The sequence below is a fragment of the Carcharhinus amblyrhynchos genome, chromosome 7, assembly GCF_965287045.1.
Source record: "Carcharhinus amblyrhynchos chromosome 7, sCarAmb.v2.hapA, whole genome shotgun sequence".
Lineage (NCBI taxonomy): Eukaryota > Metazoa > Chordata > Chondrichthyes > Carcharhiniformes > Carcharhinidae > Carcharhinus > Carcharhinus amblyrhynchos.
Window position 1 is genome coordinate 31,021,314 of NC_137330.1, and position 26,531 is coordinate 31,047,844.

A 26,531-nucleotide genomic window follows, 5' to 3' on the forward strand; every position below is an offset into this window, starting at 1 on the left:
TGGAATTGGTGAGTGAATATGATTGACAGGTCAGGTGATGCCTGGGACCAGTTCCCCTCCCCCCAACAGAAAAATCCACGGTTTTAGTTTAACTTTTCTCAGATCCTGTTCGGACTCGAGACAGAAAACAGTCTCTCTCTCTCTCTCTCTGCACACCCCCCCCCCACCCCCCAGAGGTGTGCTAAAAGTTCAAGGACTGGAAAACCTCAGCGTTTTAACCCAATATTGAAGGGACCAATTCATAGGAGGTGTTAAAATGCTGCAAAATCCAGCATCATGCGAGCACACTTGCTTTTGCGCCAAGTCCAGAAGGTTGGGTGTTTGTGGGGTGTTAGTTGACTTGGAACATCATAGATAACTAGCTGTTAAGGTTTATACCATATCATGTTTGATTCTTACAACTGGCAAAAGTTTTATTAAATTTTTTAAATTATATTTTCACCCTGTTCTCAAATAAACTTTATTTGATAAAAAGCTTCTAGTGGGTCACTAGAATTATACCTGGAGTGAAACACCTTATGCTCCCCCATGCCAAATTCAATCTAAAAACTTAGGGTCAAGGCTACTTTCATAAAACACCTTGGAGGTTCTAGCCTGGGTCTGAACACATGGGATCTTTTTCATCCACCTAACAGCCAGACAAGGCTTCAGTTTAATATCTCATCTGAAAGATGCTTCCTTATTACTGCATTGCAGGGTCAGCCCTAGAGTGGAAGTTGAACCTGGAACCTTACGATTCAGAGGCTACCAACTGAGCCACAGATGACACGAGAGAAAAAAAGATAAAGAATAAAAAAGGATAAAGAATAAAGAAGTCAGTATCAATCCAAATAATGACAATGAATGGAATGGTCAAGCAGAAAATGAGTTAAGGGTTGGGCCAGAGTATGTAGATATTCGATAATTTGAAAATTAAGAGGCTGTTTATTAGGACAAAAGAACCCTTCTCTGGGGAGCTGTTTGAAGGTAAACAAAGTCTGAGGAGAATCAAAAGGAATCCAGTGGAAGAGAGATTAAAAGATCTTTTGGGTGGCAGCAAGTTAAGGACTAAGGAATAGGAAGACAAGCAGGTGGCACAGTGGTTAGCACTGCTGCCTCACAGTGTCAGGGTCCCAGGTTCAATTCTGGCCTTGGGTCACTATTTGTGTGGGGTTTGCACATTCTCCCTGCATCTGCGTGGGTTTCCTCCAGATGCTCCAGTTTCCTCCCACAGTGCAAACATGTACAGATTAGGTGGATTGGCCATGCTAACATTCCTTAGTGTTAGAAGGATTACCAGGGTAAAAACTTAGAGTTGGGGGATAGGGGCTGGGTGGGGTTGTTGTCGATACAGGCGCAATAGGCTGAATGATCGTCTTCTGCACTGTGGGGATTCTATGATTTAAGTAAAGGAATACTGTCAAGACCCAAATACCCTGAAGTCTAGAAAATCAGGGGCAGACTTCTTGATTTGACTTATTATTGCCACATGTATTGACATAATGAAAAGTGTTGTTTCTTGTGCGCTAGACAGACAAAACACACTGTTCATAGAGAAGGAAACAAGAGAGTGCAGAATGTAGTGTTACAGTCATAGCTAGTGCGTAGAGAAAGATCAACTTAATGCAAGGTAGGTCCATTCAAAAGTCTGACAGCAGCAGGGAAGAAGCTGTTCTTGAGTTGGTTGGTACGTGACCTCAGACTTTTGTGTCATTTTCCCAAAGGAAGAAGGGACAATGTCCGGGGTACATGGGATCCTTAATTATGCTGGCTGCTTTGCCGAGGCAGTGGGAAGTGTAGACAGAGTCAATGGATGGGAGGCTGGTTTATGTGATGGATTAGGCTACACTCATGACCTTTTGTAGTTCCTTGCAGTCTTGGACAGAGCAGGAGCCATACCAAGCTGTGATACAACCAGAAAGAATGCTTTCTATGGTGCATCTGTAAAGTTGGTAAGAGTCGTAGCTGACATACTAAATTTCCTTAGCCTTCTGAGAAAGCGGAGGCATTGGTGGGCTTTTTTCACTATGGTGTCGGTATGGGGGAACCAAGACAGGTTTGTTGGTGATCTGGACACCTAAAAACTTGAAGCTTTCGATCCTTCCTACTTCGTCTACTTTTGGATGTCAAACCAAGTCAGAACAAAGATGGGTAACTGACAAGACGGTGCTGACAGATGGTCTGCCACCTCAGCCCAGCATCTTTCATGAAGGCAAGTGGAGAACAGGACGAGGGTGAGGTTGTAAACTCACCTGCAGCAATGAGTAGGCCAATTAAGACACACAAGGAGCTCACTAGGGAGCTCACCCTTGATTATTTACAAATTTTCACTGCAGCCTGGAGACGCTGTTTTATGCAGACCATCAATGGTAGTGAGAACAGGGCTGGTGGCATTTTGATTGCCGAAGGCCAACTTACATGTCACAGTGAAGAGGCGAAAAGGAACAAAGGTGACCTAAATGGCGGGGCAGGCTCGAAGGGCTAGATGGCCTACTCCTGCTCCTATTTCTTATGTTCTTATGTTATGTTCTTAAATTCTTATATTCTATCATTATCCCAGCTTTCATGTCTACATCTGTCCTCCAGAATGTGAAAAATTAGCACATTCCATTTTATCAACGTTATTATCCAAACAGGAGCATAGGAATGTCTGCCAGTCAGAATATGGCCCGCATTTTCAATGGCCCTGCACCCTTCCCGTTCTCTTCCCCTGTCCCACTAATCCAATAATTGGGAAGCAAAATCATACCACATAGAGAATGCCTAACAGGCAGTATCATTTCACATCTAAAATACAGCATCCGTAACATTACAGCAGTCACTCAGAGTAGCACTGATGTGTCAGCTTGGATTTATGTGCTCAAGCTGAGTAGAATTGAGTTCACAGCCTTCTGATTCAGGTAAAAGTGGTATTTATTTATTAGTGTCATAAATAGGCTTACATTAACATTGCAATGAAGTTACTGTGAAAATCCCCCAGTCGTCATACTCCGGCACCTGTCAGGGTGCACTGAGGTGAGAATTTAGCATGGCAAATGCATCTAACCAGCACATCTTTTGGACTATGGGAGGGAACCGGAGCACCCGGAGGAAACCCACTGAAGAATCAATATACTTGTATCCCACTGTTTGGTTCATGCTATGAAACTGTTAAGCCCAGCACTGACTGGAGAGATGAGATAACTTGACAAATTTCAGTTATATCTGCATAAATTTCATGATCATGTTTGGCACTAAACAGCAAAAACAGAATCCTGTGCTTTATAAATTAATTATATCCAAAGATGTGCAGATTATTTGTCATGTTAAATTGCCCATTAGCAGGGTAAGTACATAGGGTTATGGGGATAGGGCCCGGATGAGATTGTGGTTGGTGCAGGCTCAACGGGCCAAATGACTTCTTTCTGCACTGTACGGATTCTATGATTCTGTGAATTATCATGGTGCCTTTTTCTCCAGGTATTCCAATGTCATACAAATTCAAACACTGCTGCAAATAGTAATGGCAACATTACTTTGGGCTCTTTTACTTCCATTTGGCTGAAGGTTATTACGGTGGAATGGATCTCCAGCTCACTTTATGACCATTCTGCAATAATTCTACTTTGTGGCAACCTGAATAACACAGGAATTGCACAAGTCATGCAGAGCTATGCTGTCTCTTGGAACTTAAAGCACAGAACATAGAAAAACTACAGCACAAACAGGCCCTTTGGCCCACAAATTGCACCAATGATATCCATACCTACTAGGCTTACCTATAACCCTCAATTTTATTAAGTTCCATGTACTCATCCAGAAGTCTACTGAAAGATCCTATCAAATTTGCCTCTGCCACTACCAATGGCAGCTGAATTCACTCACCCACCACCCTCTGAGTGAAAAACTTACCCCTGGCATCTCCTCTGTACCTACTCCCCAGCACCTTAAACCTACGTCCTCTCGTAGCAACCATTCCAGCCCTTGGAAAAAGCCTCTGAGAATCCACCCAATCTATACCTCTCAACATCTTATACACTTCTATCAGGTCACCTCTCATCCTTCGTCTCTCTAAAGGAGAAAAGACCAAGCTCCCTCAGCCTATCCTCATAAGGCATGCTACCCAATCCAGGCAACATCCTTGTAAATCTCCTAAAACTTATTGAACAAAACCCAGATGAGGAAGTCAGTGAAGGGGCACTTACAGTGTGTTGAGGTGCTTCAAACGTCTGAAGGCTCCAGATGGAATATCTTTGATTTTATTGAATCGTAAGTCCCTGATAGAATCAGAAATAGAAATGAAAAGAATCAATCACAATGAATGGAGTCATTTATTAGAAAATTATTCCACTTTTGTAAGAATTTGTAAAATACAAATTTCTACCATTTTATTTTCTTCAAACACGACACTTTTTTAACCCTCCTTCCACATCTGTTCATAACTTAGCAAAATGTTTACTGTGATGTACAAATATGCTGGCACAAGTACATTTTGACCAGAGATCTCAATTAGACATTTCATTCAAAATTAAACCTCCAAAATTCGCTGTTCACGTTCTATTGGGCTTTTGTCTAAATATGTGATATAGGCTATACCTTAACAAATGTTTTTGAGGTCTGTGGCATTAAAATTTTTTTTTAAAATTACACAGCTCATACTTATTTCCAAAAAACGCAATCATACTTCAGAATTCCAGCAACAATTCAGAAGACATTGAACGTTGTCACAGCAAACCAGTCACCACGTAATAGCATCCAGCTGTGATGTGACATGCACTGCAACTTTGACCACTTATTAACCGTCATGTCAAGTTTGCAATCGACCTGGGTGACCCCAAGTTTGACATGAGACTACTTGTTACTAATAAGGGGAAAAGACAAAAGTAATCCGTCTGTTACACTGGTTGTGGGAAAGTGGTGGAATTGGCCAGATAGAGAGACATGCTGCATGAGAAGCATTTGGATGGTTGAATGATTCAGAGGAAGCCAGACATGATTGCCAAAAACCACAGAGGCTTACGTTTATCAAAAAGTATGTACAGAATTGTGTCACATGAATTAAACAAAAATCTGCTGATCACCATGTGACTGCCACCACTGGAAATAACTCAAAACGAAAACAAAAAAAAAATCTGTTTTGAAGAAAGTCAGGACAAGTCCAAGAGCTTCAAAACCACTTCATTGATAGCTGTTGTAAAGAAGAGAACTACAAGAAATTATAGTCAAGTCCCATCTACAAAGAGGCCATTAAGAACAAAGTCACGTTGCAGTATGACAATAACAAATATTTTTCATGACAAATGACGGTCCAGAATATTTTACTTCTCCCATTGGCAGGGTTTTAGGAGGTGGATGGGGATGGAGGTGGGAGTTGGAGAAGAGGGAGGGATGGGGGGGGGGAGGGACGGTTTAGGCTGCTGGGAGGATTGAACTTCTGTAACAGAATGGCATCTTGGGCCGAAAGGCAGGGTAGACTCCACCAGAAGCCCCCCTGTTGATGTCAAGCACGTCTCCATCCTAAGGTCCTGTGGCCTCCAACATACACGGCCTCCCTTTCCCCAACTTCCCCCCGATCACCTCCTTGACACACCAGGTTTTCCCACCTCTCCTTGGGACCATTTGAGTTTACCTAGGCTTCTGATGCCTGTACTTGGGCTCTGATGTCCTCTTGCATTTCTTGTTCTGTCCACAGCAGCACTGTCGCTGCGGGGACTGAAGGGCTGCTAGTAAATTGATTGGCCTGCAGCTCTCTGAGGTTGGCTTTCCTCCCTAGCAACGACCGGAAGCCCTGCTTGCAGCCACTCAACAGTCATTTGATATAGGCATTCAGAGTCAGTGGGAAACGAGACGTTGTCATCCGAAAAATTCAAGCCAACTTCTGTCTCCAGACTTAAACTTGGCTGAGAAGGTCTGACAGTGCACAAAGAGCAGCACCAAAGCCTGAAATCCAAGTTTCTTTCAGTTTGCTACATGATTGTGACACAGAAATTCATTCCAACTTTTGGTCACTCGTACAATCCAGGAGTTAGTGACTGTAGGCTGCAATCATGAACATTCAACATTCACTCTTCACATACTAAGGACTTTTTTAAAATTTGGTTTATTATTGGCACATGTATTGATATACAGTGAAAAGTAATGTTTCTTGCACGCTATATGGACAAAACATACCGTACATAGAGAAAGAAAGGACAGAGTGCAGAATGTAGTGTTACAATCATAGCTAGCGTGTAGAGAAAGCTCAACTTAATGAGAGGTAGGTCCATTCAAAAATCTGATGGTAGCAGGGAAGAAGCTGTTGTTGAGTCCATTGGTACACGATCTTAGACTTTTGTCTCTTTTTTCCGATGGAAGAGAGAATGTCCTGGGTGCGTGGGATCTTTAATTATACTGGCTGCTTTTCCAAGGCAGTGGGAAGTGTAGACAGGGTCAATGGGTGGGGGGTTGGTTTGAGCGATGGACTGGGCTTCGTTTGCAACCTTTTGTAGTTTCCTGCGGTCTTGGGCAGAACAGGGGCCATACTAAGCTGTGATACAACCAGAAAAAATATTTTCTATGGTGCTTTTGTAGAAGTTAGGTGAGAGTCACAGTAGACATACCAAATTTCATTAGTCTTCTAAGAAAGTAGAGGTGTTGGAGGGCTTTCTGAACTATAAATAGAGATTTGAAATAAAAGCAAAATTTCTGCAGATGCTTGAAATCTGAAACACATTTAGAAATTGCTGGAAAGACTCAGAGTCCGGCAGCTTCTTTTTGTTTTTATTACTGAGGAATTGACTTTGTTTAGTTAAATTTTGTTAAAATAATAGTGCGGAAATTACTTTTGCTTACAGGAACTATTCCTGATCTTTCAGGACACTTCATTAGCACTAAATACACAAAGCAAAGGATCATGTTTTAGAAATAAGAAACCAAGTTTGAAAGAGATCTCTCCTATGACATCCCCCTTAAACTTGCAGCACTACTGCCATGGTTATTACCAGAACCTGCAGTATTCCATGACAAAACATACGGAAAGTGGGGGGGGGGGGGGAAGCACAGACCATATTCACCCAAATGGAAAATTACAATAGGGTTTCCATTCCTGTAACTTTAACACAATCAGTGTAAATAAAGCATGACTTAACAAGCAAATGACAGTTGATGTGAACTATAAAGAACACAAGGAATAGTATTGTGTCACTCCCTGTCACTACATGCAATCTTGCAGACTTTCCAATTCTGCTTTTGATATGTTAAATTTTTCACTTTTCTTACACAATGGATTTGTCCTTCAAATCACCTGCCACAAATGGGCCAAATTTTCCATTCTGGGTCTAGCCCAGTAATGGGTGGGAAAGTTGGTGCGATTCCTGCTGGACGGTAGTCCAACAATCCAGTCGAACACATGCAGTCTTCTGCTTTTCAGCTGATAAATTATGCATCTGCAAGGAGCATGATGTATCTCGTGACCAGGGAGACATAAGTTGGCTGCCTCACCATCAGATCAAAGGGTCAAAGGTCTTGGCACCATATTTAAAGTGCACCCAGACAGCCATTCACTTCATACAGACCTGGAGATCTGCATTACTCCTTTCAAGTCCTTACAGCCATCAGTTGTGCTCCTTTGAGGAATCCACCTATCTCCCCCCCACCTCTGACTGAGTCAATGGCAAATGGTACCGAATGAACAGCAGCTCCACACCCAGCTGGGGTCTCAATGTTATGAGACCAGTGAGTCACAACTAAACCTGCTGCTATATGGGCTGTACTACAGAGAGAGAAACACAAGTGACCATGATTGACATCTAGTTGTCTCAAATATTCAGGCACCCCTCTGGTCAGCTGTTTGTGCTGACCTTGACATGCACCTGTTCAAAAAGATCCTCCTTCCACTTCAAGGTATTTAATTGACAGACTAATTGCATGATGAAGGTCAGCTTTGGAAAAGGTGGTGCATGGCACCTTCCATATTTGGGCTATCACCTCTCTCCTATTCTTGTCACCTACCAACTTATCTCCATCACCCTTGACCCATCCAATATTACCAATCTTCTGCCCTCCGTCACCTTTGAACTTCCCCACATTACACTGGATGCCACCCTGATCAACCTCCACATGCATTCCCTCACCTCAGAGCCAGCATCCACTGGAATTCCTGTGCCCACCCTGACTCTGCCCTTTCCTATTATTCAAGCCATCTGATTAGTCCTCCTCCATGAGCCCCATCTCCTCCCCCCTTAGCAGATCTTCAGCAACCGAGACTTTCACTCTGGACCTGCCAACTTAGCACATCGCACTGTCCTCTCAGACTGTGGCTGTTCTCTCCCAATACCAGTTCCCTGAATTCACCCCTCAGGACGACTCAGTTGACACCACTGGCTGGAGATAATGCAACGAGGCTGATATCTTTTACCTGAAATTGGTGAAATTACTGTTTGTCGTAAGGACAACCAACCTATTTAATGTCAATGTGTATATAGCATCAATCATATTACTTTAAACAAACCATTCCATTTTGGGGAAATGGTGGTTTACTGTCTGGGAAGCTGAGGAGAGTTTTAAGGCAACTTTTTCAGTGGCAAGACAGTAAACCCTGCTATCCAAAAATCATGCCCTTAGTTTTTTTTTATTCATTTGCAGGACATGGGCGTCACTGGCTGATCAGCATTTATTGCCCACCCTTAGCTGCCCTTGAGAAGGTGGTGATGAGCTGCCTTCTTGAATCGCTGCAGTCCATGTTCAGGAAGGGAATTCCAGGGTTTTAATCAAGTGACCAAGGAACGATAATATATTTCCAAGTCAGGATGGTAAGTGGCTTGGTGGGGATCTTGTAGATGGTGGTATTGCCATTCATCTGCTGCCCTTGTCCTTCTAGATGGAAGTGGTCGTGGGTTTGGAAGGTGCTGTCTAAGGACCTTTAGTGAATTGCTGCGTTGTATCTTGTATATCGTACACACTGCTGCTACTGAACATCGATGGTGGAGGGATTGAACGATTGTAGCGGGCTGCTTTGTCCTGGATGGTGTCAAGCTTCTTGCGTGTTGTTGGAGCTACACCCATCCAGGCAAGTGGGGAGTATTCCATCACACTCTTTTTTTGCCATATAGATGGTGGATAGATTCTGGGAAGTCAGGAGGTGACTCACTGCAATATTCCTAGCCTCTGACCTGCTCTTGTGTTTATGTGGTGAGTCCAGTTGTGTTTCTGGTAAATGGTAACCCCAGGGATGTTGACAATGGTGGAGTCAGTGATGGTTACACCATTGAGTGCCAAGGAACAGTGGTCAGTGTGCCTCTTATTGGTGATGTTCATTGCCTGGCATTTGTATGGTGCGAACATTACTCGTCACCCCAAACCTGGGTTTTTCTGACAAGCCACTATGATTTCATGGTCATCAGTAGACTCTTAATGCCAGATATTTTTTTATTAAATTCAAATTCCACCAGCTGTCATGGCGGGATTTGAACCCGGGCCCCCAGAACATTATCTAGGTTTCTGGATTTATAGTTGAGCGATAATACCACTAGGCCCCTTAGCTACAAAGAGAGAATAACTAAAAGGGTCAAACTTGCACCAACTTGTGGAATTAAGGAATATGTGCAGGCCCACTTTTGACACACTTAAAAATCAAACTCAAAAATAGAATCTGAGCGCTGCCAAACCCCATTAGGTGTCAATATGCAATAGGCTGGGTTATATTATAGCCAGCTGCTTGTGGTAAGCAATCTCAAGGTTTCACTTCTTCACCAAAAGCTTTGAATTTTTGTGGAATGTCCAGCTTGATAGGCCTTAAATTCACTGTAATTATCTATAAAATATTAGTCTTCGTCGAATTATTATACACTGGACACAAGGTAAGTGAAGCCAGGTGTCTTTGCAAATTTAATGTTACTGAAGGGTCAGTAAGCCAATACTACAGGTAAGGAAGCGAAAACCAATGAAAAGGCAGAGTAAATCTTACAACCCACAAACTAAGACTACTTACAGAGAGGTTACATAACTGACAACAAAAAGAACCAGTTCAACAGTGGGTAATACTTAAATCTATACATTACCTTATCTTACAATGTTTGATCATGCTTTAACATAAAAGCTTGATAATGAAACTTCCCATGCAAAGGTATTGAATGAGCATCTGGTCCTATAAACAGTTGCTTGTGACAGTACGATTGTGGGCTTCAGTGCAATGGAGCTTCAAATCAGCACCGCCAGCAACTTAACCTTTCAAAAATCGTACCCTCACGCTAATATAAATGGATTATGGATATTTTGGGGAAGCGGCGGGGGTGGAATCTGCTCATTCAATTCTTTTATGCAGATTGTAAAAAATTAAGGCCTCAGCACTGATCCCTGTGGCACACCATTCACCACATCTGCCAATGAGAAAAAGATCCATTCATGTTAATTGCTCCCTGTGAAGCTAGCCAATCTTCAATCCATGCCAATATATAACTCCTTATACACCACGATCTTTTATTTTCTGCATTAACCTTTGATGTAACACCTTATCAAATGCCTTCAAGAAATCTATGTACAATATATCCAACTGGTTCCCCTTAATCCACAGCACGTGACTCATTGGAAGAATTCCAATTTATTGATTAAACAGGATTTCCTTTTCACAAAGACATGTTAACTCTGCCTGATTACCTATACACAGTATATGTGAAACAGTGTATGGTATAACTACATACATATGAAATAAAATTAGACATTTGCCTTGTCTGAATCAATTCTCCAGAGGTTTTCAGCTTATTTTTAAGCAAGTTTACCTTACTGTTCAAATCAGCAGTGTAGTTCAGGAGCTATAGTTTCCAACAGGCCTTAAATTTTGCACATGCGCTGGGTGGGCCATGGCCAAACATGCATAGTGCAGGTCTTTTGTTTTGTTAAAACATTACAGGGAGGCATAGTAGCACAGTGGTTAGCACTGCTGCTTCACAACGCCAGGGACACGGATTCAATTTTGGCCTTGGGTGACTGTCTGTGTGGAGTTTGCATGTTCTCCCTGCATCTGCGTGGATTCTCTGAGTGGTCCGGTTTCCTCCCATAGTCCAAAGATGTGCGGGTTAATTTGATTGACCATGCTAGATTGCCCCCTTTGTGTCAGGAAGGTTAGTGGGGTAAATCATCCCCATCTTCAGCCTGTTTAACTTGGACACTTTTGCTTCTGAGACAACAGTTGCATAGTCTCCTTCCATTGGCATTACCAGTGTTCCAAACACGAATTACTTGAAAGCACCAGGGTCTCCAAACATTGGCTAGAATTCTCCAACCTCACTTGCAGCTGGGATTTGCCCTCCTACTGCAGTGAATGGAGATTGGGCTGAGAGCAAATTCTCTGTTCTCACTGACAGCGGTAGCGAGGCGTGCCAGACTGGAGGGTTCAGGCTATGAACCTCCACTTCTGAACATCAACCCTTTCTGGAAAGAAACGCCACGAACACTGCTTGGTGTTTCGCTATTTGAGCTTGGCTCAGAGCGAGGCCTCAGTGGAACGGGACTATTTTCCAACTCTCAACTTGCGGTTCTAAAAATCAATGTTCTAAATCACATCCTCTCTCCCAGTATTTAATGTGTATTTATGTGAGGATGCTTGGCATACACCACAAAGGTTGAACTGGGCAAAAGTAGTTTTAGTCCATTGAAATATAATCCGCTGCTGGCAAGATTAAAGGAATTAAAAACTTTGAATAATCATTATACATACATTAAGATACCAGCGATTTATCTGTCAGACCCATACTTTAACTTGCTTACCCTGTAAAAAAAACACAAGGTAATTCAGCAGATCAAGATACAGAGACATTTGTACTTGGTCCATTAACCACCATGAGGTCATCATCTCAAGATCAGTACAAGAATTCCTTCCCATGATCCAGAAGAATGCCATTTCAACTGCATCATGGTTAACTGCTATGAGCTTATAAGGATCCTATTTGTCCTCCACCATTTTTTTTTCCCCTGGCCTTTCCTGCTTCTCAGATTACATTTTAACTACCACTGTTGAAATCAAAGCCTTCGAACAAGTCCTTCAGTGACACTGCTTTGTACTTTTCACACTTCAACAGTCGGGAAGCAACAAGGCCCACTAGCTGTTAGGCCTCAAATTACTCAAACCTTCAACAGTGGCTGTAATATTATCTGTACTGTACTCTCCAGTTGTGTGTCAGCTCTCAGCAGTTGTTTAGACAAAAGATCGCTTCTGCAGAATGTCAGCTCTCAAGGAGCACTTAGCTATATGTTTGGTTTGTCATGGCTGTACAATACTGAGGGCCAGTTTCACTGTATGAAGGTTAAAATCCCCATTACACTATAGTTTCAACGTTCAGAAAACAATGCAAGCAGACTGCCCGCTGCAAAGCTAGCTCAGTGGATTAGCATAAAAATCAATCTACATATAATGTCTTCTTTTCAAATCACATGAAAAAAACTTCTGATTGAATTAAGCAATTAATTTCATACAAACTAACAAATAAATAGGTCAAGAAACATGAAGTCTAAAAAAAATCACCTGTTCCTGAGAGATTGGAATTCGCTACCACAAAAAAGCAGCTGAGGTTAAAACATTGCATGTTTTCAAAAAGGAGCTAGAAATAGCTCCTGGGACAAAGAGAATCAAAGGATAGGGGGGTAGGGGGCAGGCATGCATGAGGGGCAAGATAGCTACTCAGTTGGTTGATCAGCCATGATCATTGTGGATGGTGCAGCAGGTCTGAAGGGACAAATAGCCTACTCTTGCTCCTATTTTCTATGTTTCTGCGATTGGTTTGCCTGCTCCAAGCTGAATCACAACTCCAGAGGATAACATTTATCAAGGGGATATTTATTACAAAAATGAATACTTGCACCCCACCGTGACCTGCACGGAGTGGGGGGAAAATCGCAACCCCACATCCCCCCCCCACCCCCACGATACCTGCACGGGGGGGACCCCCTCCCCCAACGCCACGCGCACACACAAGGGGGAAACCCCCCAAAACACCATGCGCACATACACACACACGGGGGAAACCCCCCCTGCGCACACACACACACGGGGGAAACCCCCCCTGCGCACACACACACGGGGGAAACCCCCCCAAACGCCACACGCACACACAAAGGGGAACAACCCCCCCAACGCCACGCGCACACAAGGAGTACCCCCCTCCCACGCCATATGCACACAAGGGGGAACACTCCCCATGCCACGCCACACACACAAGGGGGAACCCCCCGCCACACGCATGGCACCCTCAAGGGAGAAATCCCCCCATGGCACGTACAAGGGGTGCCTGCCCAATATGCTCAAGAGGATCTCCCTGATACATGCAATGGGAGTGGTGGCATGAGTTGGCATAGATGAGGCATGAGAAGTGTATGGGCATGAGATGGAATGAGGGTATGTGATGACTGTTGTTCTGTTTTGTTTATTTTGCAGCTGGCCAAAGTCCCAGAGCTGCAAGGCAGATTGGCCTTTCGCATAAACTATTCAAGCATGGGGCTCAGTAGTTATACAATGAAAAGCAGGGATGGAAGAAGATTGAGGAAGCAACATATAGGCATCATTACTGAGTCCAGTTTGAGCTGAACAGGAGGAAACTGCAGAAAACAGGCAAGTGTTCAGTTAACCAGGAACAGAAATAAAAGTAATGGACAATTAAAGAATGCAAATACTTTGCGGATGGTTTCAAATTTATTATTAAAAAATCCTCAGGGGGCTAAATTGGATAAGGCACAAAAAGGGATATGGGGCTCATGATGCACAATTAAAATCAAACTGTTATTAATTGTTGTTAGCGGGACAGAATTCCAAACCTCTACACCACTCTTTTCATGAGGGACTGTTTCCTAATTTCATTACTTAAAGGTCAGACTTTAATTTTTGGACTACGCTGACAGTCTTAGACTACAACTGGTGGTAATAATTCCTTCCAATCTACCCCATTCATTCTGTTTAATGACTTGAAAACTTTGATCCAGTCACCATTAACCTTCTTAATGCCAGGGAATACAAACCAAGTTTGTTTAATCTCTCATTGTAGCTTGATCCTTGGAGTCCAGGTATCATTCTAGTAAAACTACAAGGCACTCCCTTCAAAGCTAATATATCCTTTTTATTGTATGGTGCCACAAATGCTTGGAATATTCCAGGTGTAGTCTAACCAGTAGTTTGTATGCCTGATGCCATGGCCCAGTGGAATTATTGCTAGGCACTCAGCTAATGTTCTGGGGACCCAGGTTCGAATCCTGCTATGGCAGATGGTTGAATTTGAATTTTAAAAAAATCTGGAATGAAGAATCCACTGATGATCATGAAACCATTTTCAATCGTCAGAAAAACTCACCTGGTTCACTAATGTTCTTTAGGGAAGGAACTCTGCCGTCCTTCCTTGACCTGGCCTATGTGTGACTCCAGAGCCACAGCAATGTGGTTGACTCTCGGCAGCCCTCCCAGGCCAGCCAGAGATGACCATGTCCCACAAATGAATAAAAAAAAGAGACATGACCCCTTATATTCTATTCCTCAAGGTATAAAGACCATCATGCTATTACCCTGATTATTTTCTGAATACCATAAGGGAGGTGACTAGTTCTCTATGCCAAAGTGGTGCGTATATGGCGTTCTGCTTAACTAAGAAAAGCAAGCAAAACCTGCAGGATAGTAGATTTGCTGATGGTGCAAGAAACCATCCACTGTCAGTAACTTTATGGGCACTGTTTCTAACGTAAAGGCTTCTACCCCCTGAATGTGCAATTGGGGGTGACTATGCATTACACTTCATGTAGGTAAATGCAAGGCATCCTGACAACAGTCATGATGCTTTCATTCTGTTGGCCCGTCCGTTTTTGAGCACATCAAACCATCAAATGGCTACTGGGTGACAAGGACTATCCTCTTACCGTCTGAATCATGAATCTAGTGTGCAACCCAAAAACATACTGGTGAGACAGGCTCTCGCAAAGAAAATGACTGAGTCAGCCTTTGGGTTGTCCAACCAATGGTTCTGCTACCTGCACCACTGTGGAAGAACATTGCAGTGCTTGCTGGAGCATTTATCATGGTTAATTATGGTCTGTTGTATCCTCCACAAACTTACCAGCACGGGGGCCCAGTCCTTGCCACCAGGGATCAGCAAATAGCTCAGGAGGCAGGGAAGGGAGGAGAGAACCATTACACCGCCTTTTCATTCACGATTGCCTCATCCAGCCACGTAACCAGTGAACGCAATCTCAAATTCCCATTCAACAGTCATATACCTGAATCCAAGAGGACAACAACTCCTGCTCTTTCTGGGCCATCAGAAAACGTGTCAACAATAAAACTGACTAACCTAGTTGGCCCTCTTCTGAACCTACTATACCTTAGTGCCTGACATTTCCTTCACGGCCAGAGACAAATGCTAAAAGTACGACTCCAGGGAGTTGAATAAAGCCATCAGACCTTGATATTTGAATGTCAATGAAGTCCTTGACCTATCTTGGGAAGGTCAGCTCATGCAAAACCCTAAACATGCCTACCGGGGCATGGAACAGTATATACAGAGGGAATCTGGTGAGTGGGATGTTGCTCTGATTTAAGACCTCTTCCCCCGACTGAATGTTGCATACAAACATCTTGAATAATGCAGTGAATTATGGTATTATGTCAGCACCTAAACTATAACAGGATATATTGAAATAACTGTGTACAAATTCCAGTCCATGTAGATAAGCCAACAATTTGGATAAATGTTCAATTCAAGAGCTCCCAATTGTATGAATAATTTTAAGCTCTATAGCTAAACTTCATTCAACCTGTAAAGATCTTGGAAGAAAAGAACAGTGCAGCTGCAGAATAGTTATAACTACTGAGTCTTTATAAATGGAGGTGAAAGCTGATTGAATTTTCCTTTCTCTAACAAGAGAGCCATTTACCACATGCAATGACAAGGCTATTAAAATTATTTAAACTGCTTCCCAAAGGAATGGACTGAGTGAAAGGATAATCCCTTATTTCTGCTGGACGAAGACCATGTACAGTGAGTGCAATCATGGTGGTGCTAATTAATGTCCATTGTTCAATCTATATTCCCTTTTTGACTGTATGCAGATTATTGATCTCAATTCAGAACGGCACTCACATCCGCACTCACAGTTTAGAAAATTCTCTTCTCAGACTTCGAATTTCCCACATTCCTCCTTGAAGGTGTGAATATATGCAGCTCCACAGTTCCTTCTGGTTACTCTATCAAAGTAGCCATTATTGATTTGCAATGTTCGTCAGCAAGTAACAGCAGACCATTCGACTGCCTGTCCCACCCTGCGTTCACAAAAGCATAAGTCCTCACAGGATCAATGGAGGACTGGGAAAGCTGGCTGATTTACCTCTTCTGTCCCAATCGTCCAGGGGCAGTGGGGTCAGTCATTTACCCTCACCCTCCTCCAGACCTCATATTTATTAATCCAAGAGTCTTGTGCTGATTTGTGTAGTTTACCTCCACAAATCAGGAATATCTCAACATTTTTTGGAAGAGGAGGTGAGTGAAATCGTAGAATCTTACAGTGTAGGAGGTGGCCATTCAGCCCATCGAGCATGCAAGGATAATAATCTCACCCAGTCCCTAACCCCATAACCCCACATATTTACCCTGCAAGTTTCCCTGACACTAGGACCAATTTAGTGTGGCCAATCCACCTAATCCACACATCTTTGGACTGTGGGAAGAAACCAGAGCAGCTGGAGGAAACACGCGAAGACATGGGGAGAATGCAGAAACTCCAAACGACAGTGACCCGAGGCCAGAATTGATCCAGGTCCCTGGCACTCAGATAGCAGTGTTTACCATGCTGCCCAAAAAAGCAAAATGGTGGAAAATTAATTGATAATTTTGCTAAATTCACTGATATACCAGTTTGGTCACCCCTCCCATTAAGCCACCTATTCTTTTGTTTTAAGTTATCTTTTATACCTTGGTTACACAAAAAAAAATGGTCAAGATGATGCAGACAGTTTTGGTTTTGCTTTCACACAGTGGAAAGAGGACCACACGCACTTCATCTCCAATGGCCAACTGTTACTCTACACGATATTAAACAAGACCAAGCTGTTCCATATTCAGAATAGAAAGCTGTTTTAGCTCAAACTCCATGCCAGCTTAACTGAAATTCAGCCTGCAGTGATTTACCCAACATGAAGTATTCCAATTCTGTTTTCAATTTTATGGTTTTTAGTCACAAGGATCAGAGGTATTGCTGCTGCTGCACATTTAACAAGGATTTAATTGAAATATACTCCATTCTCATGAAAGCAGATTTTGTATATGTGCGGAACAAAGGTCCCTTCTAAAAGTGCTATCGTGCTAAACAACCATTTCTTCCACCCAGACATGTCCTGTACCCCCTCTAATGCTATTTCATGCCCAACAAATATTAATAAGACATTTTTAAGAGAATGAGGTGAAAGTAAGTTAGCTGAGCTTACTTGTTCCATGAATAAATAGTATTGGATGAACGCATTTATGGCCTGGTGTGGAATAAAAATTATAGTTATTTTTCTATATTTGAAACCTGGAACATGACCCAAAATTAACTGAAAACCTCATTGTGTATGCGTGTTTTACTTTCGTCTTGCAGCCAATTTGACTTTAAAATGGGGCTGAATCATCACTGACTACTTAACTGGTATTGCCGGCTCACTTATCTTTCAAAAAAAATTTCAACTGCTAACAGTCTGTAAAGGCACTAAAGTAAGCCATTTCACTGTTGGAATAGGTGATTTCAGTTTCCTCTCAAAGTGTGCTTTCCTTCATACAGTCATAATATTGTGTAGTATCCACCTTTTGAAAAAGGTTTATTCAATTTGCAACTGCAGTCAGGTCAACAGAGGGAGGCACAGATACATTACTTCTTGGGGTGGGGTGCATTGAGGAGATAAATAACTAATCCCCTATGATGCTGTCATTTACTCCTACAGAAACTGGCGGGACTGACCTGTAACTCTACAGGAGACCAGAAAAAAAAATCCAAAACTACAAAGTCAAAGGGTGGATTGGAGGGGTGGGGGGGACTAATTGAAAGTCTGATGTAATGAATATTTCCTATCCCCCCCACCTAGTGCATATGCCTCCACAGTTACAGTTACTCACTACACAAACATTTCAAGAGCAGTACAGGACAGTCCGAGTTTTGAAAACAAAGTTCCTCATTTAAACAGCCGCCCTAAAATGGGTAATATTTTAAATAGTCTGAGCCAAGTATCAATGTCAGTTATGATTTATGACTGTGAATGTAATGCTTTTTGGATTCTGCAGATACACTGTAGTTTCCTTAGAACACAAATTCTTCAGTAAAACAGCATAAACTCTTTGGACTGTGTGTAATAAGGTGCAGATATTTGCATTTTTAATTTTTCCCTTGTTCCCTTGAAAATGCCAGCTAACATGAAACACTAACTTTAAGTGCACTTAAAAATTTAAACATGCACTTCGGGTTTTATTGTCCAACCCCTTAGACTTTGTTCATAACTTCGCTTAGAGGGGCTAATACTTCAGACAGTGTGTTATGGTGTTGGGCAAATCAGGAATGTCTAAAATTTAATCTTGATCTGTTATAAGTTAAACAGAATGGCAGTGGGGAAACTGTTACAACTTCCCTACATGTTCCCAGGAAAGGGCAGTGAGGAATTTGAAAAAAAAGTCACAGGAAAAAAAGATCAGGTCAGCCATGGAGAATTGCCTTTCAACACTCATCTTACACTAAGAATGATCGCTTGCATAAAATACTGAAGACTGCTGGCAGCTGAGGAATTGTGCGCCATCAAGAGTCAGCACCATCACAAGGAGAAAATAAAGGGAACATAGAACACTACAGCACAAACAGGCCCTTCGGCCCACAAGTTGCACCGATCATATCCATACCTACTAGGCCATAGAACTATCTATAACTCCTGATCCCATTAAATCCCATGTACTCATCCAGAAGTCTTTTAAAAGACCCCAGCGAGTTCGCCTCCACCACCACCGATGGCGGCCGATTCCACTCACTCACCACCCTCTGAGTGAAAAACTTACCCCAACATCTCCTCTGTACCTGCTCCCCAGCACCTTAAACCTGTGTTCTCTTGTAGCGACCATTTCAGCCCTGGGAAATAGCCTCCGAGAATCCACCCTATCTATACCTCTCAACATCTTATAAGCCTCTATCAGGTCACCTCTCAACCTTCATCTCTCCAGGGAGAAGCGACCTAGCTCCCTCAACCTATCCTCATAATGCATGCCTCCCAATCCAGGCAACATCCTTGTAAATCTCCTCTGCACCCTTTCAATAGCTTCCACATCCTTCCTGTAGCGAGGCGACCAGAACTGCGCACAGTACTCCAAGTGGGGTCTGACAAGGGTCCTATAAAGTTGCAGCATTACCTCCCGACTCCTAAACTCAATCCCTCGATTAATGAAGGCTAGCACACCATACGCCTTCTTGACCACATCCTCCACCTGCAAGGCCGATTTAAGAGTCCCATGGACCTGGACCCAACGTCCTTCTCCTCCTCAACACTGCTAAGAGTCCTACCCTTGATATTGGACCTGCCAAAATGGACCACTACACATGTATCTGTGTTGAAGTCCATCTGCGACTTCTCTGCCCAGTCTTGCATCCTATCTATGTCTCACTGCAACTTCTGACATCTTTCCAGACTATTCACAACACGTCGGCAAACTTATTAACCCATCCCTCCACTTCCTCATCCAGGTCATTTATGAAAATGACAAACAGCAAGGGTCCTAGAACAGATCCCTAGGGCACTCCACTGGTGACCAACCTCCATGCAGAAAACGACCCATCCACAACCACTCTCTGCCTTCGGCTGGTAAGCCAGTTCTGGATCCACAAGGCCAAAGCCCCTTGGATCCCATGCCCTCTCACCTTCTCAAGAATCTTCATCTTCTCAAGAAGAGATGAATGAAAAAAAAAAAATCGCTACAAACCCAGCAGTTTCTCCCTGTCCTGTGTGTTGAGTGCAGATAGGCCTCTGCTGAGTCTAGATTGGACACTCTTCAATGATGTGGTGCAGTCTTCTCTCTTTTGCAGACACAAAGGCAGCAATGCCCATCTGTGGAGATTGGGTGAGCAGCAGCCATGACCAGTCCTGACTGAACCTGTTGAGGGTGGATCACTCTTTCCTTGGAAGGCTGAAACTCAAGCAACTGTTGGATTGGGGAGCAGGTATTTGTTAGTCATGTCCAATGATTCCCATTCATTTGTCCAGGTTAGTCCTGTGTGGGAGAGCTTTCCCAGATCGGTGTTCTTAATGGGAGGCTTACCTTGGACTGATAAGCTCAGCAAGAAAGTGGGGCGGGAGCATTGCCAACTTTTTCTATCATTTTGTGGTTGTTGCAAGTGGGTGGATGTGGAGGAGTAATGTTTGCCAGGGCAAGGAGCAATGTTCCAGCAATGATACATATGATAGCATTCAGCTTGGTGGCGTGCGTGCGCGCGTGTAGATCTTGACCAAACAGGGGTGCAATATTCTGCAATGGAGTATAAGAGTGTGAGTGTTGAGGTTTGCTGAATGCCGGCAGCAGCATCCCACATTCAGAAGACTAGTTTTGCAATCAAGTTGTTTCTGGACTTGATCTTAGTTGTCTGTGTGGCTGGAAAGTCAATGTCCTATCCAGAGTCACTCTGAGGTATGTTGGAGTTGGGTGGTGCTTTGACTTATAGCCATTCATTTGGATGCTGAGCTGTTTATTGGTTTTCACATTGTGAAGACGGAATAAGCTGGATACTGATTTTGCAGAGCTTGGCTCGATTTGCCACATATTGCAGCATCATTCAGGTTTTAATAAGTCCTAGCTTAGAATGTGGTCCAAGGTATCAGAGTTAGGAACAATCTTTGCTAGACAAATGTCTCTGGCATATATGAATTTTTGGGAAGTAGTTTTTGGAAGATCATTTGGGTACAGATCAAACATGCTTGGAGCCAGTACTGAGCCTTGGGGTGATTACTGGTTTGACTTTTCCATGTATTTTTTGCCTGCCTAAGATTAACTCTGATCCTTTGATTGTTCAATAGTGTTCCAATGCTTTTAGTCACACTCCCTGCCAGTATCTAGGATTGCCCAGCGAAGCTAATGATTATACCAGAAGACTAAATTCCAAAGAAAACTTCCTGAGAAGAGTTCACACAAGGAATTCTAGTCCAAGTCCCAAAGCTAAAAAGAACAATGAACATCTGCCCCAAGTTTACACTGCAGAAGGGCCCACATTCCAAAACTTCCAACAAAGTCATAAAATGACTGCATGGTATACTTTTCCTCAGTTTCTACTAGCTAATTCAGCTAGTCACTTTTCCATCTCAGAAAAGCCAATGCCTACTCAAATCTAACAACGATCAACTCACTTGATCGCATAAAAGAATGACTTGTCACATCCGAACATTCAATCTGCTCCAATGTTGACACTTCTACAATATGGCAGAATGAACCAATCAGAAAGCAATTTTCTTTACTGGCCTTGCAAATCTAGGAACTCTGCAGAATTGGAAGGAGGTGGCAAGATCAAAGGAGTTCCCAGGCCACTGCTGATCTGCATGCCAACTGCTGAATAAGCCAGCACTTATTTAAAATATTTTTAAAATATTCGTTCATGGGATTTGAGTGTCACTGGATGGACAGGTATTTAGTGCCCATTCCTAATTGCCCTTGAATTGAGTGGCTTGCTGAGCTGTTTCAGAGGACAGTTAAGAATCAGCCACATTGCTGAGAATTTGGAGTCATATGCAAACCAGACCACACAAGAATGGCAGATTTCCTTAAATTTGGCACGTCCACTATGATTCTCAACAATTTTTACAGATGGACCACAGAAAGCATCCTTTCCGGATGTATCACACCTTGGTATTGCTGTGCTCTGATCAAGACCACAAGAAATTACAAAGGGTTGTGAACGGAGCCCAGTCCATCACAGAAACCAGCTCCTACTCATTGACTCCGTCTATACTTTCGGCTGTCTTGGAAAAGCAGCCAGCATAATCAAGAGCCCACACACCAGACATACCTTCTTCCATCGAGAAAAGATACAACAGTCTGAGATCAAGTACCCAACCAATTCAAGGAGAGCTTCTTCCCTGCTGCCATCAGACTTTTGAATGGGCCTGCCATATATTAAGTCAGTCTTTGTCTACACCATAGCTGTAACTGTGGCACTATATTCTGCACCCTATGTTTTTATGAACGATATGTTTTGTCTGTATTGCATACAAGAAACAATACCTTTCACTGTATCCCAAAACATGTGGTAATAATAAATCAAACCAAACAAAGGACATCATGAACTAGATGGGATTCATTAGACTTTTTAATTCCTGATATTTTTAAAAATGAATTCAAATTACAACATCTGCCCTTTTGGGATTGGAAACCACGTACCCAGAGCATTACCACCATCACCTATCTTAATGTTGTGTTCCAATAAAACCTGTTTTGTAACATTATTCTTCAAAACAAAAATCAACCTTCAATAATAACGCATGACCCTCGTCAGAATTAACACATATAATTCACTTCTTGGCCTTTTGGCTATGATCAAATGTAGTATCGACATACTGTACTTGGTTGAAGTCATTAGGTTACATTTTAGCTTCATTTGAAGCAAATTTTAAGAGCGGCACCTTGGCCTTTTGGCTAAGATGCAAATGAGATCAAGCCTTAGAGGAGGAGCTATACCTACTCCAATCAGCTTGGACCATGTAGATCAAGCCCAAGACAGGTGGTGAGAGCCCTGTCTTGTCAGCTTGGATCAGGAATGTCTCATTTGATGAGACTCTGAATTGGACTTGATTGGATTGAATTGGAATAAAAACAAAACACACACAGTTCTGTTACCAGCTTTCTAGAGCTTAGACCCTCTATAAACGCAATACACTAGTAACTATGCAGTGGTACTCTACATTGTGCAAGATACAATGTTTGTCTGAAACTAGCAAATAAAGCCCAATATCAAGATAGTTTAAATGATTAGGTACAATATCATTCATATTGAAATACACCAGTCAATTACAATAGCCTGTTATGTGGTGGGAAAAGAATACAAAGAGCTGGACAAAACCACCACCCACCTTAGTATTACATACAGGGCAAATTGTTCAATTATACTTAAATTGTTTCTGATCTCTCAGCCTTGAAACATAGAAATACCTCATGCATTACATCTAAGCTAACATGTTGAGTGGCCTGATTTGAACCAGAAACAGTTATCCTTGATCTCAGGAGCCTAATGTTTCTGCTATGGTAGAAGTTACTGGTAAAAGTAATTACTAAAATCAGGATTAAACTGCACAAAGAGCAGGCTGACATTTGAGAACACAATGTCTGTGATTTACAAATGTTGATTCATTCCACTTGCGTACATAATTTTTTAATGTCAACAACATAGAAGATGGTAAATTCCATCTCCTGAGATCCCAGTATGTACCTGCACGCATCATTCACATTGGACAGAGAAAATCAAGGCAGTAGTATTACTGTGCTCCATCCAATACAGAACTGAGAAAATGCAGAATTTGTTGCTACATGGAGCAATGGAGATGAACAGCATTGATATATTTTGGGGAAACTGTTGCATACAGGAAAGGAAAAAGGAATAGAAGGATATATTGATAGGGTTAGATGAAATTGGGATGGAATGTGTCGGATGCTTGACAGAGACTGGGCCCGTACTTCCATTGATGAATCGATAAACTTCAGCTAGCCTCACACAGCTCTCACCTGTGGTTCCACATAGCTACCTGTGCACACCAGCCACCTCACAGCCATAGTCAGGTGAGCACTGTATGCAGGCTGGTGTACACAAGAACTTCAGCCCCACTTTTTCAAGTCACACAAATAAAGCTGCCTTGACAGATGTAGCAGACGAAATGGTATCCCCTATGGTGCTGAAAGTATCGGAGAACAGCTGTGTTGTCAACTGTAAAGTTTGTGAGCACAGCCACAGATCATCCACGGCAGTGAAACACGTCTCAAATTGCTCTGGTTTGTCAATACACCAAGAACAGCTGTGCAGGACTGAGAGTGAGCTGGCCAAGCATAATCCACCTCCACTAAAATCAACTCACGAGTAAGTGATCCTTGTGGGCTCACCTTATCGACTCCTTCACACTCATCCCATTACATCTTAAAGTGCACTCCTTTAGCATTCACCCACACACTGCAAGTATATTACAGGTGGGATAGAAATGGGGTGAGGAGTTTTGTATGGAATGTGAACACTGGCATAGTCCTGTTGGACCAGATGGGTTGTTTGTATTCTGTAAATTCCAAAATAGAAAAACGCTTACATTTCTCAAGAATCTTCCACAACATTGGATGTCTCAAAGCACTTATTGAATATGAAGTTTTTTTTGATGTGTAGTCACTATTGCAGGAAACACTGCTGTGCAAACCCCTCTGCAAATGCAGCAAACTCCCACAAATAGCGTTACAGTCGTAGCTAGGATGTACAGAAAGATCCATTTAGTGTGAGGTAGATCCATTCAAAAGTCTAACGGCAGCAGGGAAAAAGCTATTCTTGAGTCGGTTGGTACTTGACCTCAAACTTTGTATTTTTTTCCCAATGGAAGAAGGTGAAAGAGAGAATGTCTGGGGCGCATTGGTCCTTAATAATGCTGGCTGCTTTACCAAGGCAGCAGGAAGTGTAGACAGAGTCAATGGATGCGAGGCTGCTTTGCATGATGGACTGGGCTATATTCACAACCTTCTGTAGTTTCTTGCAGTCTTGGGCAGAGCAGGAGCCATACTAAGCTGTGATATAACCAGAAAGAATGGTTTCTATGGTGCATCTGTAAAAGTTGGTGAGAGTCGTAGCTGACACGTAAAATTTCCTTAGTCTTCTGAGAAAGTAGAGGCATTGGTGGGCTTTCTTCTCTACAGTGTCGGAATGGGGAGACCAGGACAGGTTGCTGATGATCTGGATACCTAAAAATTTGAAGCTGTCAACCGTTTCTACTTCATCCCCGTTGATGTTTATGCTTCCTAAAGTCGAAGACAATCTCCTTCATTTTGCTGACATTGAGGGAGAGATTATTGTCACTGCATCAGTTCGCAGATTCTCTATCTCATTCCTGTATTCGATCTGGTCATTGTTGGAGATCCAACCTACTACGGTGGTGTCGTCAGCAAACTTGAGAATTTAATTGGAGGGGAATTTGGCCGCACACTCATAGGTATATAAAGGAGTATAGTCAGTGGCTGAGGACAAAGCCTTGAGGGGCACCAGTGTTGAGGATGATCATTATTATGATGTAGATTGTAGGATAAACATTCCCTAATTCTATATACACAGTGAGAGGAGTCCACGTAGCTCTTCATTTCACGTGACCTTATTTTACAACAAGCCCATTTTCACTCAAAACATCTGTTGAATTATTTCAGCGATTTTGTCCACTCTTCCATATTTAACGAGGCTACCTAGTTAAATATGGTTAAGTCACAGGTAAATAGATTTCTGATCAATAAGGGAATTAAGGGTTATGGGGAGCAGGCGGGTAAGTGGAACTGAACCTCTATCAGATCAGCCATGATCTTATTGAATGGCGGGACAGGCTCAAGGGGCTAGATGGCCTACTCCTGCTCCTATTTCTTATGTTCTCCCAGCTAGAAAGACATTGCAACCAGTAAAGGTTCTGCATAAAGAAATTCTTCCTGAAATATTTCACCTGCTTACCTTTCTGGCAGTTTAGAATTGGATTCCTTTGTCTTACAATAACAGTTGTAACCTTTAACTTGCTATTCCACTTGCACATTTCCAAAGTCTCTTGTAATCTCCTTCTTTAGAGCCTGAAGCTATTGAGTTTATAATGGTCTACCCGAGACCAAGTTCTTATAACGCTATGAAACAGCCGCTCTGACCCTTTGTATTTTATCCACAGGGCATGAATTATTGCCTTATGCCTCAGAGATCAGAACTGAATGCAGTGCTCAAAATGTGACCTGACAGGAGGACTTCAATTTAAGCACAGCAAAATGAATGACACTTGCACTTTCCTCATCTGGCCACACAGTTTATCTTTGCTGACTGCTGCTTTGCAATGACTGGAGAATCCATTTTCTATCAATTCACAAGCAGCAAATATTTGCATTTATATATTTAAGGGAAGCACGGTGGCACAGTGGTTAGCACTGCTGCCTCACAGCTAGTCACTGCTACTTCACTGCCTTGGGTTACTGTCTGTGCAGAGTCTGCACATTCTCCCTGTGTTTGCATGTGTCCCCTCCAGGTGCTCCAGTTTCCTTCCACAGTCCAAAAGACTTGTTGGTCAGGTGAATTGGCCATGCTAAATTCTCCCTCAGTGTACCCGAACAGGTGCTGGAGTAAGGGATTTTCACAGTAACTTCATTGCAGTGTTAATGTAAGCCCTACTTGTGACACTTATAAATAAACTTTAATAGTCCTCTCTAACACTCTTAAGTACAACACTTCATAAAATGAATCAGTTACAGGATTGAAACGAATGTTATGTCTGCAAACTGACAGATTCGAGTACAGCAAGGAATCTTTGTCTACCTTTTTGAGGGAATTCAAAGTTATTTGTCAAACTGCAATGATATTTCACCACTCCTTACAGACATGCT

General features: G+C 42.6%; 1 protein-coding gene across 5 annotated transcripts in view; it reads right to left on the minus strand.

Moving 5' to 3' along the window:
- pxdn (peroxidasin) overlaps positions 1-26,531 on the minus strand; it is a 235,530-nt gene that overhangs the window by 143,391 nt on the left and 65,608 nt on the right. For all 5 annotated transcript variants that reach the window (XR_013886990.1, XM_080192074.1, XM_080192072.1 and 2 more), the window contains exon 2: positions 4,164-4,235. Coding sequence is in view for 4 of the 5 variants with exons in the window: in XM_080192074.1 (XP_080048200.1) it covers positions 4,164-4,235 (72 nt within the window). In the remaining variant the exon portion in view is untranslated. The remainder of the gene's footprint in view (positions 1-4,163; positions 4,236-26,531) is intronic.